The sequence below is a fragment of the Leucopleurus acutus genome (genome assembly GCF_964270905.1).
Source record: "Leucopleurus acutus genome assembly, chromosome: 7".
In the NCBI taxonomy this organism is placed as follows: Eukaryota; Metazoa; Chordata; class Mammalia; order Artiodactyla; family Delphinidae; genus Leucopleurus; species Leucopleurus acutus.
The window spans coordinates 42,426,423-42,441,487 of record NC_139150.1 but is presented as its reverse complement, the minus strand read 5'-3'; the positions used below and the strand labels follow the sequence as shown (position 1 = coordinate 42,441,487).

The 15,065-nt window shown below is 40.8% G+C and overlaps 1 protein-coding gene across 1 annotated transcript in view; it reads right to left on the bottom strand.

The window, feature by feature from the left end:
* Positions 1-7,516: 7,516 nt before the first annotated feature.
* The window catches only part of GNAQ (G protein subunit alpha q), a 294,806-nt gene continuing 287,257 nt past the window's right edge, over positions 7,517-15,065 (bottom strand). The window contains exon 7 of the mRNA XM_082843253.1: positions 7,517-12,846. Coding sequence (XP_082699379.1) covers positions 12,656-12,846 — 191 coding nt within the window. The 3' untranslated portion in view covers positions 7,517-12,655. The remainder of the gene's footprint in view (positions 12,847-15,065) is intronic.

Genomic DNA, 15,065 nt, shown 5'->3' with positions numbered 1-15,065 from the left:
TGTATAATCTGCAAATAAATCACATCCTGAGTTCTTAATTTAGGTTGTTTTTTTTCATTCTCTTGAATGTTCATTAGTTCCTTTCCATCTTTTACAAGATGTCTTCCAAAATTCACTATCTTGTTCTCTTACCTCATTTTGAAGCAGAACTTGAGGCCCCATGCAATTTTGGTCCATTATTACTCTTAGGCTGTAATCTTTGTAGTCCATTCCAAGCTGAGGTAGTTCCCTTGGACCACACTGTTGGGCACTGCACTCTAATACCTGTCCTTTTAACTGTAAAAGGCTAACAAAAACGTCACACTACTTCTCAGCTTCTTCTCTGCCCTTTCTGGAACTGATGAATACTGCCAGAGGAAGAGTGGGCCTAAACACTGGACACATTCTCCTGAGCTTTTGTCTTCCTCTCTGTTGTGGTCCAGTAACTATTCATTATCTTATTAGTTTGTCCACACCTTTAGGGAGCTGTTTTTTAATATTTTATCCAGTTTTTCTAGGTGACCTTTATGGGATGATTGGTCTGAATTAGCCAGTCAGCTATTGTAAGAAATGTCTCATGGGCCAGGTTGGGGTTGAATTTATAGTGGAACTAATCTACTCTGTTTGGTTGTTCTCTCCAACTTCCTTCAGCTTTTTGAGTGTAGGCATGGAGAAATAAGTTAGTTGGCTTCATGTATGCAACGAATAAACAAGTTTGTTTGGGATAGATTGAGTGTAGAGTGTTTCCAGGTTGGTTATTTAGTCCAGGAATATTAAATCTAAACTGGATAAGAAGTGAAGAAAAGAGGGCTGGTGAATTGGGATAAAGTCAAGTGGTAAACAGCCTGAAGAAAATCTTTAGATTCAGGACAGTCGAGTGGAAATAATTGAATAAACAACCAGGAATGGAAGCTGTAGTCAAATGTTTGAATTAGTGCTTTGGAGGGGGAGAAGTTAAAGAGTGATCATGGAAGTGGTTGGCTGGAGTGGAGCAGAGGAATTACTAGAGATGAAGATGTAGAGGATCCAAAATCCAGGCTGCCCCCTGGGTTAGCCGTATAGATTCTAAAGCCACCCGGGGTAATGTCAGGGGAGGTTAGTAGATGGGAGCAACAAGGAGGGTACCAGGCATGTTTACTTTCCAGATCCTGAATCAAAGTTTTGCAAAGCATTTATACATCCCTTCATTCTCTTGAATGGCCTAATCATACCACGTAAGCTCAAAGATACGCAATCATAGTAATGAGTTGGACTCTTCTGATGGTCATAAGTGTACCCCTCAGTCTACACCACACAGTTTAGCCCCCTGACGTCCCTAATCAAGTAAGAGACAGATTTCAGGTCAACAATGCCCAGTATTAAAACAGTAGGAATTGATCACTTTCTTCACTTTTTCCCTAGTCTATTCCATGGACGGTCGCCCATATTTGGTGAATTATGTGTAATATAACCTGTAGTGCTCAGTCGAATTTATCCCTAATGCTAGTATTTAACACCAGCAGATTCACAAGTGATCTTATTGAGAATGTCCCATTTAAAGTAATAAATCTAACTCTAAAAGGAAGTCAGGAAGGGAAACAATCTTCCCATTCTTCAGTGGTTCTGTGGGTGCACCAGACCAGGCAGTCCTAGAGGTGTTTGAGTTTATCTTGGAAAGGCTAATAAGTAATAATAAAATCAAAGAGTGCAAGAAGCTATGAAGAGGTCTTCAACTGCCATCTAAAATCGTTGAGACAAGGGCATATTTTAAAAATTTATAAATGATAGAGAAAAAGGATAAATTGTAACATATTTCTGGTGGCTAAATGGAATGGGAGAGGCAATCTTGTTAGAGATTTTCCGGAATCACTTATATTCAGAACCACTAAATTAGTCTCTCGGTACCTAATTCTATAAAAACAGTCAATTTAATTTACTCTAAAATTTTTCCTTCTGAGTTAACCTGAATTTTGTCCCAAGTTCCACACACATTGGCCCATTCTCTTTCACATGGATGTCTTTGAATAACTTTCCCCTTAAACATATTAAGCCACTGCCAGATTTTGTCATCATTGTTTCTTTCTTTTTGGAAATATCTTTTCATTCTCTATAGAATTATGCCCAGCAAAAGTATTTCAATAAAATAAATCTGGTTTTATGAAACAGTTTGGAATCCTGACAGTGCCTTCTAAAAAGATAACATTTGATTTTGAATACAATTTTATTTAGCTTTGAACCATCTCAAAATATACAGGTGTGTAACCCCTACTCAAAGACTCATTCCTTTACAATCTAGTCCAAGGACTTGGTTAATAATTAGATAGCTAAATACAACATATTTTAGAACAATATATTCAGACATTAGTAGTGACAATTGTGGTAAAATAGTTTTTGCACTGGCAGAGAGCCTCTCATTCTAAAGTCTTGTTTCATCAAGATCTGAAGCATAGTTTCCTTAATTCATTTTTAAGGAGATACCTTTACCAACCACCAAAAATTAGAGAAATTTATGAAAGAAGGCAGACACTCTCTTTCAGAACATGGCCTTTACTTTTGTAATAGTTTTCAATGTATGTTCCCTATTCTCTCGTTTTTCTCCCAGCAATGAAATGTCACAATATGTGCTAATTCTCTGATGGAATGTTCTTTCCTCTTTCCTCCCTGCCTCTGATTATGTCAGCATCATCCACTGGCTGGGGGAGTAAGACAAAAGTGCATGCATGTCTCCAGGGAGGCCGGCCTGACCCAGCTGGAATCAGTCGGTCGGGGCGGGTGTGGGAACTCATCCTGGAACGAGTAGACAGGGCTGGGCAGGTGGAGGAAAGGAGTCCAGAAGCCCCTAAACAGAGTGACTGCAAGGGGGAAACGTCCGTGTCACTTCTCTTCAGCAATTGAAAGTGATTATCTTTAAAAATGGTTTGGTGGCAGCTTCCAGGAAAAGGCAGAATTTTTGTTCATCAGTGTATTATTATGAGTATATCCAGTCTCCCACTGTGGGACCAGTGTAGCAAGTTCAGTGCAGGCTGGGGTCCCAGGTGCTCGTCTTGGACCTCAGTCACCCGCTGCAGTTGGGAGTCCACTGAAAGGCTCAAAACACTCTCCCTAGTTGTGGCCATTTCCTGACAAGTCCCTGTGGGTGCTTGCCCACACAGAAAGCCACCCCTTGATGGTCTTATTGTCTTTACCGGGATTTCCCCCAAAGCAGACCCGTGTAAAGGATGTCGGTGCAAGTTGTTTTTGGCGAGGAGAACCCAGAAAGCATAATGAGCGTGGAAGTGAGGCAAGGGAAGGAGAAAAGCCAACACAGTGGGTGCTGAGGAGTGGGTTCCTGCAAACTTTGCGCTCAGGCCCGCTGAGGACCCCCTGAGGGAGGGGCAAGCCTTGGTTTGCCCACCGAGGGCCAGAAGCTGCAGGATTTGTTAAGCGTTACTCCTGAGGCCTTGACTTACGGTTTCTCGTCTGCGGCCAGAGAGTGCTAGGAGGGTACAGGCAGCTCCTGACTTGAAAGAGAAGCCTCTGCAGCGCCCACCACCCTCTGACCCCCGTGTGGACCAGGGAGCATGGAAGGGCGGCCACCCTCGGCCGGTCTGACAGCACTGACACAAGAGCACAGCCCCACGCCGTGTGGACCAGCCCGAGTCTGTGGCTCTGTACAGGCGTCCGTGTGGCGGGGGCCTGGGGCTCTGGGAATTCATTCTGCTCCCTGGGAAGTAAGCAGTACGCACAGGCAGGACTTAACCCAGGGATGTACATGACAACATGGAACAGTGACTGCACTAAACACGCAGGCCTGGCCTCAGTAATTTAGGGACGCCTTCATTCAGCTTCCGAACCTTCTCGAAACCCTTCCTCCCTGTCTGTGCTGGAAATACAGGCCCTCACTGCTCGGAGACGTGGAAGCCCCAGCTCAGGTTCATCATTAAAAGCAAAACATTTTAAATCGGCCATAATTAGGTGTTCTTTCCTAGATTAGGACAGAGCTCTTTAAAGATGGCGCCTGAAAAGACTGGCAAAAGAAACATTAACAACAGCAACAAAAAAAGGTTAGCTGTGGATTTTATAATCTTTTCTGTCTTGATCCTGTCAGTATGAAGCATTACTGAGTTAAATGCTTCTAGTAACCAAGAGATGAGCCAGTCTGACTGTGACTACACATGTATTCACACATGTACACAACTTCAAGGGCAAACCGTTTTTAGGTTTTACACGTATACCCACATATGTATCGAGATTAGTTTTTAAGAGATTTAGCATTAATCTTGTCACCCACTGGTATGAATATTTGGACAGGCTTTTTCTCTTTGTTCAGCAACGACTGAACTGCTTGGAAATGCTGAGACATTTCACACACATGCGCACAGAGCGTTAGGTTAATCCGATGTCCAAACTGATTTTGCATTTTTCCTCTCCAGCTTCCTGGGTACCCATTCCTGCCATTCCTATTTTTTTTTTTTTCATTTTAAAATTTTATATTGGAGTATAGTTGACTTAGTTTCAGGTGTACCCATTCCTGCTGTTCCTTCTGAGAGTTTAAGTGTTGAGTATCGCCAGCCAAGCTGCCTCATCTCTGAGCCTATTGTGAGCAGGTTGCTCTTTGGTAATTAGCTCCAGGTTACGGGGAAGGGAATGCATGTGCTCTGGATGCAATGAGCCAGGTAGGCTTGTCCTGCTGCCGGCTTCCCACGTTTACAGAAAGGCATTGTCTTAAGGGAGTGAGGGTGTCCTCCCTGCAGGATAGCTTGAGAGTCCATCGTTAGCATCTCTTCCCAACTCTGAGTTGTGACCTTACAAATCAGTAGCTTAAAATTGGGCATGGTGGGGGAACATTTCAACCATGGAAATCAGCACTCACTACCAATCAGTACCATAATCCTGCACTGCTCCCCCGCTGTTAACCATTTATCAGGACACCACTGGCTGGGTTGTTTTGTATTCCACGAAAAGAAGGCAGGCCCCTTTGCTAATGCTGCCGCGAGCCTGGGAAAATAACCATGGCATTTACATTCCTGACGTGGACCCTGCACATCAGGGGCGCCCCGGCTGGCGCCCTGACTGGACAGTACGTGGCAGGCAGTGTGGGATCCCTAATAGGCATGGCGCCCTAGGTGAGGGGACCCCAGAGCAGACACAAACATGGTCTTGTGAGCAGCTATGGAAGCTTCTTGGTAGCTGGGTACATGATGTGGAATTCCATTTACAGACTTCCAGGGTTTGCCAAGCTTCACTTGCCAATCTCTTTTCCTGGGACTGTCATTTCTAAAGATGCTTAAAATATCCACCATAGAAACACACTGGGCAAACTGCGAACAGGGTGAAAGCTCCAGGGGCCCTTTATGCAGCCTGTCTCAATGGGACAGGCATATAGTCCTCTAAGCTGCAGAACTCCTCCTCCAAGGCCACCGAGGGCCGAAGCAGTGCGGTGGAAGGGCCTGGAAGGCCCGCTGAGGGAACCCCATCGGCTCTTTGCTACTATGGTTTGGTTTAATTACCCTCTTAAAGAGGCAAGTTGCCTATCTTACCCACAGGCTTTTGGGACAGAAAAATATCTGGCCTTTGCATTCTTGAAGAAAACAGAGAGAGCCTCAACCCAGATCATATTTAAAGTCTTGAGGCATCAGAATTCAAAAAGAATCTTTTCAGAATTCCCTGTATATCTTAGATTTTAAAGAGACCCGCATTTTACAACCAAGGCCTTGTTTTGCAGGGACCTAAGGGAGGCTCCCTTAAAATAGACTGAGTTCAGTGCCTCATGATAGCTGGATCTGTATTTAATTAGCCGTGGCAATGAAACAAAGAAACAATGGTAACACATAGATAACTTAGAACAAAAAGAACCAACCAGAAACCCACCCTCAACCACTGCCTTCCACTGTCCAACCCTGACCAACATTTCAGTAAAGGCTTTAAATATGAAGTAGCTGATAAACATGGAAATGACTCAGAATTAGACTAGAGAAAAGCAAGACACCGGCTGATGACGATTAGAAGTTGCTCTGTACGCACTCTCACACGAACTACTGTTGTTCCTTGGCATCAAGTTCTCCCCCCACCTCTTTGCTGTGGTCTAACTGGTTTCTCAAGAGGCAGCATGCCGGCTGTCACATCCTAAGAGAAAAAATGGGAGGAGACAGGGAAGGTGAAGAGAAAGGTAGAGCAGCTTTCAGACCAGCTACTCTTTTATTGCTCCCAGGATAGCACAGAAGAAAATCAGACTAGGCAGGCTTGACCTGTGAGTTGAAAGATCAAGTTAAAATACTTGGCTCAGGGCTTCCCTGGTGGCGCAGTGGTTGAGAGTCCGCCTGCCGATGCAGGGGACGCGGGTTCGGGCCCCGGTCCGGGAGGATCCCACGTGCCGCGGAGCGGCTGGGCCCGTGAGCCATGGCCGCTGAGCCTGCGCGTCCGGAGCCTGTGCTCCGCAACGGGAGAGGCCACAACAGTGAGAGGCCCGCGTACCGCAAAAAAAAAAAAAAAAAAAAAAAATACTTGGCTCAAATAATGTTCAGCAAGTTCCTGTCTTTTTCTGTGGGCGGGGGTCTTCAAGATGATGACGAAGATGGACCAAGGTCAGGTCCTGGTGGGGTCAGGCCCCAGCAAGAAGGTCACAGAGTGGGGAGCGCTAGGGGGCTGCTTAACACCCCGGTTCCTCGGCAGAGAGGCTGTGGGAACTGTCACTCCAGGCCCGTACTAATGACAGTCCCCAGGCACACCATTCCCTTCACAGGAAGATCCAGAGAGAAGGGACACCACCTACTGGAAAGGGTCTCTAAAACGTGCAAGGATAGGAGAGCCTTATAACTAAGGCTTTTAAGTAAAAATGACACTTTCTTCTCTAAAGTCAATGGACGGAACAGTATTCTGCAAGACACAAAATTCCCTAAGCAAGGGCTGGGCTACCAAGTGAAAGACCTGATCACAAGTAGCAGGAACAGGTCTTGCTTCTGTTACGGTTTCAGGTCCCTATACGTAAGCACCGATTTTCTGGAGAGGCGCTTGCTGCCATCACCCCGACTTCACAAAATTGCTAGAAAAAGAAAAGCTAGTTTTTAGCTGATCTCAAAAGCCTCGATGTTATGTTTCTAAAAATCACAGACTTAAAGGACACCTACGCCAGGTCCTTTTTCCCACGTGGAGTGGACCTTTAATTCCCAGGGCTGAGACAAGAAACTCTAATGAAACCCTCTGCCTGTGAGGCCCCCAGTGTTCTTTGAGGAGATGGCCTCAGGGTGAAGACTGGGGCTTGTCGTAAGTCTTTATTGAGCAGCTATTTAAACTTGTCTTGACAGTTGCTTGCAACCTAAATTAGGGCAAGTATTTTTTTTTAAACAAATTTGATAAACACTATCAATATGAAAACTTCCACTAAAGAAGTCGGAAATTTCTGATTATATTCAGAAAGGAAAAGAGTTTTTTTTTTTTTTTTTTTTTTTGGTGGTTTGTTTAAAAACTATTGAACCTACTTTGGGAAATGGATGTGCAGTATGAAGGGCTTTAAGGAAGGAAAGATTTATCCCAATACTCCTTATAATAAAAAATATTCTTGGAGAGGCTTAGGCAACTTCAAGAGAAGGAAAACTCAAGAATGAAGAAAACTGTAGTACAAACTTATGGCCAAAAATACTGTATTTTTAACCAGCAAGATCATCGGGGCATTATTATACAACATTAGGTGTTTTTTTTGCAAAACTAGTTCCCATCCCCAAACAATAGACAATACATGCATTTGAATGACATTTTAAGAACAGTAAATATGATTCTTTTAAATACTGCAAGTTAAAAATGTTTTTCTGACAAAACTCCCTAAAATACATAGGTCTAGTAAGGGTTTCCAGCATGATGACAGGTGAGGAATCCAGCAAGTTGCATTTAGAGAGTTCTTTGAGGAAAAGAAATCCACCAAAAACATGTGTTTCAGTCGAAGTAACCTGAACAAAGTTACATAGTAATTTTCCATCTTCCTTTTCTAAACTTAAAAATATTCTATTGAAGAATATCTTCTCCCTGTTGTTTTTCTGTCTACCAAAGCTTATATGCAAGTCAGAATTCCTTTATCCAAGTGAGATCCAATTTCACCCAATAGATGTTTTCATAACATGTAAATGCCACTTACTATTGGGGTGGAATCATATGGGGCAATGGAGGATACGTGATAGGGGAGGTAAGAAGGAAATTAATATTTGAGCACCTACTATGTGCTAGGTGTATATGCATACTTTGAACAGATGATTCTAGAAGCAACAGGGTTATTGAAGGGCATTGGTAGTTGGGAAGACAGCAGGAAATGGTTATTCTGTGAGAAAAACAAGTGGCAAGTTCAGACTGTGTACTAAGTATCTACGAAACAGCAGGTGTTTGGCTCCAAAAATCTCTAGCTAGTCATATACAACTAAGCCATTTCTTTTCCTAATTGTATGGAATCAAAATGAAATCCCAAAGACACAGTTACCAGGACAGATCTATTAACGCTACATATGCTGGAAATATGTAGAGATAGATAAACACAAGTTACTTACTAGTTTTAATTTTTGTGTGTGTTTCTAACCAAAGATAACCTTTGGAAGAAAACAGTATACCAAGCACACCTTATCTGTGTCAACTGAGATGTTGTCAATTACCAATTAAGTGGTTTTAAACCCTTATTTAATTTTAAGAAGAGCAGCAATATCGTTACAATATTTGGGTACACTTTATTTTTATATGGGTTAACATTCTGCTATATTTCATTTCATTCATTCTTTTTGAGAAACTGAAAACAAAGGGAAATTGAGGGTAACTTGATTATTTCCAACCAGTATCTGAGTCTTGCAGTATCTCATTATGCAGCCCTTTCTTCCCATTATTTTTATATATTTTTTGCAAATAATAGTCATTTTTGACCCCTATCCAGCATAAATAGCTTTTCACTGATTCCTAACTTAAGACAACTAAAATTTACAATCATGTGGCAGTATAAATTTTAAAATTACAGTTCGTACACCTTGACAATCAAGATAGTCTGAAGTACAAAAAGTAAATTGTCCTTTAGCTGAATTACCTTTTTTAAATATTAGACCTGCTAGTTAATCTACAAAAAAATACAAGTTTCGGGTGTTCCTTAAATACCTTTTGTAGATGTCATCTGCTAGTAAACAACATATGCAGGTTTCTAGAAGATTTTTCCCCCCAATCTATTCATGACATTCAACAGAGCTCTTTATATGAAAATGTATTTAAAAACAAACACTTTGAGGGGATTTACTTACTTCTGTTATTTCCCTTTGTTTCAGATATGAGGCACAAACTTCTGAATTTAAGCTCTGTAAGGCATAGTACAAACCTCCAATTTACAAATAAGGGATTCTCTGTGGGTTGGAACTGCCATGTCACGCAAAAAGGGAAAAATCATCTGTAAACTGGTACACTGCAATGTGTTAAGTGAGTCATGAGACGGCTGCTTGCCTTGGTCTGCTGAAGAAAGGTTTCTGTGTTTTGTGTTTTTGTTTTTCAATAAGACATGCCCAAGTCACCACAAAACTCGCCACAGGCCTCCGTTACTGTTACCGAGAGCATCACAAGAGGGGTCCAGCGGCACACGCTTAGAATGCTTGCAATCACAATAATAATAGAAAGCATGAGTAAACTTCGTTTTTATACAAAACTGAAAAGAATCCCTTCCCACCCCAGACCCTTCAGTAAAACCCCAAAGAAACAAAAAAGAAAATCCTTTAGCTTCGACTGACTAGTGTGGATACAATTCGGTTTCTATGCGTCACTGTAACTAGGGTGATCAATTTTTTCCTTTCTCAAGAGAAGGGATCTTGTCATGCACCCTAAGATGAACAGTGAGACCACAAACCGCAATTCTGCATAGCAATTCCATCCCGATTTCATAAAGACAAATATAACAATCTTTCCCTGTTTTGCTCAGCTTCTTTGAGCTCTGAGATCAGGTTTAATTGACTACATCTACTATAGCTCTATTAAATAGAATATCTTGATTCCCTAAAACTGTAACACTTATGACCTTGTGATGAGGTTTTCTCTATACACACTGTAGGCCTTCAAATGTTGTTGTTTATATTTTTTTTCTTTTTTTTTTTTTCTTTTTTTTTTCTTTTGCTGCACCAAATTTAAGATCGCCCTTTCAGGCAAGCAGTGGTCGCTAGCTGTTAAAACATTTCCTTAGTGGATCACAATAGCTTCTAAAACTGCCTTTCTAATAAAGGCCATCAGAGAGGTAATACTAAACTGTGCATATTTGCCAAATAAGAATATGAATTGTATAAAAGCTCATATTCCAATCCTAGGTCAAATGGCAAAAGTTCTACAAAGTTGGTTTCCATGTTTGTATAAAAGCTCCAACTGATTTTTGCTATGAAATTACCTTTGGGTCTTAAGACCTTTGGGTCTTAGAATCAGTATACCTCTACTCAGGAATGTGCAAATGATTTTATATAGCACGATGCTAGTACCGCTCCGTACGATAGTAAGGTTTTTTTTTTTTCTTTTCTAAATGGAAAAAAAAAAATATCCCTAGTCAGAAATAAACTGACAAATTTACATTCTCCTCTCTTAAAAAAGTAAATAAAATAACATTATTCAAAATGTGAATTAGCTACAAGACACACAATACAATTACATAGATACATATCAATACAGCACATTCAATCTGCCAAAAAATTAATGATTACAAAGCCAGGATGGATGATGCAATATCAAGGGAGAGATGTATGTACAATGATTAGAGCATTCGTAATTGCACTATACCTACAGGCAGTCTGTTTCTTCATTAAATTACAGGTGCTTTCTGAATAAGGAGAAAAAAAAAAACCAAGTAACCTGTGTAGTTTGAGGCTGGGAGAGTAAAGAATGGGAACAGCCCATTACTACTTAGGAACTCTGGTACTCATCTGATAAGCCATTGATTTTCTCCCTCTCCTTTACTGTTCCAAAAGAGTGATGTATATGAAAGTTTAGACTCGTGCCAAATAGTATTGTAGTTAAACTGAGACCAGCATCATGGCCTAATTCTAACTTCCCAGCAGGTTTAAAACAGTCATGACTTATGTTCTTAAATCATATTTCAACTCAAACTGCTTGACAGAAGCTCATCAATACATGTGCTGTGTTTTTTGCATTGGTTGAAAAATTGCACATATAGAATTCCAGATCTCTCTCCTACTATGTTCAGTTTTATAAATACATGTTCTACAGAACAGAGAGGTTACTTTTGACTTTCGGTCCACAAATCTTCCTTAAGTTCAACTCAGCCAGTCACCAGTTTAAGATCCCAAAGATGGTAAACGAGCAGTAACTTCAGATTCTGCAAATTAAAGGTGTCAGAATAATACTATCGACCAATGTTCTTGGCAGACCTACTTGACCTTAAAGAACACAAAGAGAGTAAAACTGGCTTCAAATGAAGAGAGAAAAGCAGATTTCATGGGGTATCACACAGGACAGCTTTTCCACATTGTCGATTTAGATGCTCAACATGGAATGTGGACACAAAACAATGATTTTAAGGGCAAAGAAAAGGATGGACTATGAGAGTCAAGTTGACAGTGACCAACTGTTTGGCAACTGCTATTTCAGGTTCATTCGCAGCCAAACACTTTAGCCTTCACAGTCTTACTCTCTTACATTTTAAGATACTGGCTTTTAAGTTCTTACTAAAAATTTTTTTTAAAAAGCCAGCTTTGGCAACACATACCCATTAATAAAAGTCATTTTAAAAATTGTGGCCCAAACACTAAGGAAAAAAAAAAAGGGAGGAAAAGTTTGAACTGAAGGAAAAAAAAATTAAGAGCAACCTATGAAAAGGATCTGGGTAGCAGCCATTGGAATAATGTAGTGTCTCTTGACATTATTTTTTGGCATCTGCAGTTTGAAGAAAGCAAGGTGAAAAAAAAAAGGGAAGGAAAGGAGGAAGGACAATGGCACATGGCATTTCGAAAGGACGGACTTCTGTGTGTCTTGGCCCTTGCCTTACTGACTTACGTACAGTTCACTGAGCGACCAAGCTATGGCTGAAGGTAGAAATCCAAAAAAAAAAAAAAGAAAAAAAAAGACACTTAACCGTTAGATGGGCATCCACTGTCCCAGCCCAAAGTGAGGCAAAACAATGTATTTATATAAAAAAACCTCTACATGTATATCCAGAGCAATACATTGAAAACCACAGTATTAATACTTATAATCCTTCAGCAAAAACTACAAACTGTTAAATTAAGCTGATGTTGATGGCTTAAATTGAATGACACTTGTCCTGACTGTATCAGTTGAGAGAAAAACTTGACCAAGAATGGAACTAGGATAAAGGCCATTGTAATGTGGGAAAAATCAGGAGGAAGGGATGGGTTAGGAAAAGGAAAATCAGCTTCATTTTGCTCAATAGAAAAGAAGAGGGGAGAGCGAGAGAGAGGAAGAAACAGCTCTTTGTGAGTGTATGACTGAGAATTTAAAATACATTGAGTCACAAGGTTTTGCCTAAAAAAAAGAGAGGAAATGTGCTGGGACTGTACTTCAGCATCCTGTTTTTCCTCTGAATAGTTTAAATAAAATCATAATATTTACTACGAACTCTGTGGACACGCTCACACAGAGTCCAGGACGGCAATAAATTAGTATTATGCAAATTGCTTTCCACAGAAATACAGTCCCTCTTGTATAGCTTCAGTAGCCCACCAGGGAAGGGAAGGGCAGTGTCAAGGAGGCACAATTAGACCAGATTGTACTCCTTCAGGTTCAATTGGAGGATGGTGTCTTTGACGGCGGCAAAGACAAAGCGGATGTTCTCGGTGTCTGTGGCGCATGTGAAATGGGAGTAGATAATTTTGTCACTGTCTGGATTCAGGTCCACGAACATCTTCAGGATGAATTCTCGAGCTGCCTGGGCATCTCGCTGGGGTCCTGTTGGCCAAGGGAGGAAAGGGACATTGGTCAGCTGATCTGTTAAGGCATTTGCTCAGTCAGTGGTTACTGATGCTCATAAAGACCTCTTCAGTGCAGACTGGATCTGTTACAAGCACCTTCCTCAACACTACTATGTGTAATTGCCCCTCTGGGTCACTTTACCTGCCCATCCATTCATCTCCATCCATCCACAGAATGTGATTAGGTGAAAACAGGCAGACAGCTTGAAGGGCAGGCTAGGTTTAGCTCTGATTCTTTGGGAGATAGGGAGCCACAGCAGAATCTTCAGTAGGGGTGTGATTAGTTTCCTTCTGTTGGGCTGAGTTAACTGAGCTGGTTTCAGCTGCATAATAAGCATGCGTACAACATAACTGCCTCAGGCTCTCCTGTCAATCTGCCCCTGTGTGTCTCCCCTCCCCCACTCCACGATGGATCATTTTACATTCTCCAGACTGAAATCTCTCTCAGAATACAAAACCTGTTCCTTAAGGTCTGGTCCATCTACAGCTGTCCTCTGTAGCCTCACTTCTGGTGTTTCTAAGCCAACCACATTTATGAGAATTCAATTCACTACGTGTGATGATTTTAAAAGTTGGTTTACATTTTCTTACTTTTATCCAGGGTCTCTTATGTGCCAAGCACTGTCTTAGAAGGATTATGGTACATTTACCAGGATATATGAAGCAGTTACTTAGTAATTTTGCAACAGATTCTTAGATATGACACCAAAGTCACAGGCAACAAAAGAGAAAACAGATCAATTGGACTTCATCAAAATTAAGAACTTTTGTATATCAAAGGACATCAAGAAAGTAAAAAGACAACCTACACACTCTGCTGTACAGCAGTAATTAACACAACATTGTAATTCAACTATACTTCAATAAGAAATAAAAAAAAAAGAATGACAAAAAAAAAAAAGACAACCTACAGAATGGGAGAAAATATTTGCAAATCATGTATCTGCTAAGGGGGTAAATAGCCAGAATATACCAAGAACTCCTACGATTCAACAACAAAAAGACAGCCTGATAAAAAGATGGGCAAAGGACTTGAATAAACATTTCTCTCAGGAAGATATATAAATGGCCAATAAGCACATGAAAAGATGCTCAACATCATTGGGGAATGCAAATCAAAATCGCAATAAGATACCACTTCACATCTACTAGAATGGCTATAATCAAATCAAGTGGAAAATAACAAGTGTCAGCAAGCATGTGGAGGAATCTGAGCCCTTGTGCATTGTTGCTGAGAATGGAAAATGGAAAACAGTTTGATGATTCCCCAAAACTCTAAACACAGACTTACCACATGAGCCAGCAATTCCACTCCTAGGTATATACCCAAAAGAATTGAAAGCAGGGACTCTAACAGATACTTGTACACCAATTTTCATTGCTGCATTATTCATAATAGCCAAAAGGTGGAAACAGCCCAAGGATCCATCAACAGGAACGGATAAACAAAAGGTAGCGTATGCATACAATTAAGTTCTGATAGATGCCACAACATGTATGAACCTTAAACACTTTATCAAGTAAAATAAGCCAGACACAAAACAACAAATATTGTACGATTCCACTTATATGAAGTACCCAGATTAGGCACATTTATAGAGACGGAAAGTAGATTAGAGGTTACCAGAGGCTAGGAGGAGGAGAAAAGGGGAGTTACTGCTTAATGATTACAGAATTTGTTTGGGGTGATGATAAAGTTGTGGGAATAGTGATGGCTGCAAAGCACTGTGAGTGTAATTATAATATCACTGAATTGCATGCTTAAAAATGGTTGAAATGGCAAATTTTACGTTACATATATTGTACCGGAATTAAACAATTAACATAACATACCAAAAAGCATTGAATTATACGCTTCAAATGGGTGGATTTTAAGTGGTATATGAATTATATCTCAGTAGAGCATAATAGATCCTAATAAATATATTAATTTAAAACTTGTAAATTAAAAGCAACACTAAAGCACCACCACCACCTATCAAGGATTGAGTACCTTTCTCATATGAGTCTCTGTGGCACTATACATCTGCATTTCTCCCATTTTTTCTAGTTCTGTACCATGAAAGAAGGTCTTGCGCTATAACCTCCACTCTTCCTCTCTCAGAAGACCCTCTTGGGATCCACAGCTTAGATTTTTTTCTGTCAGTATTGTTATCTACTGGTTGGGACAAAGAAATCTTTGAAATTTCTACCGAG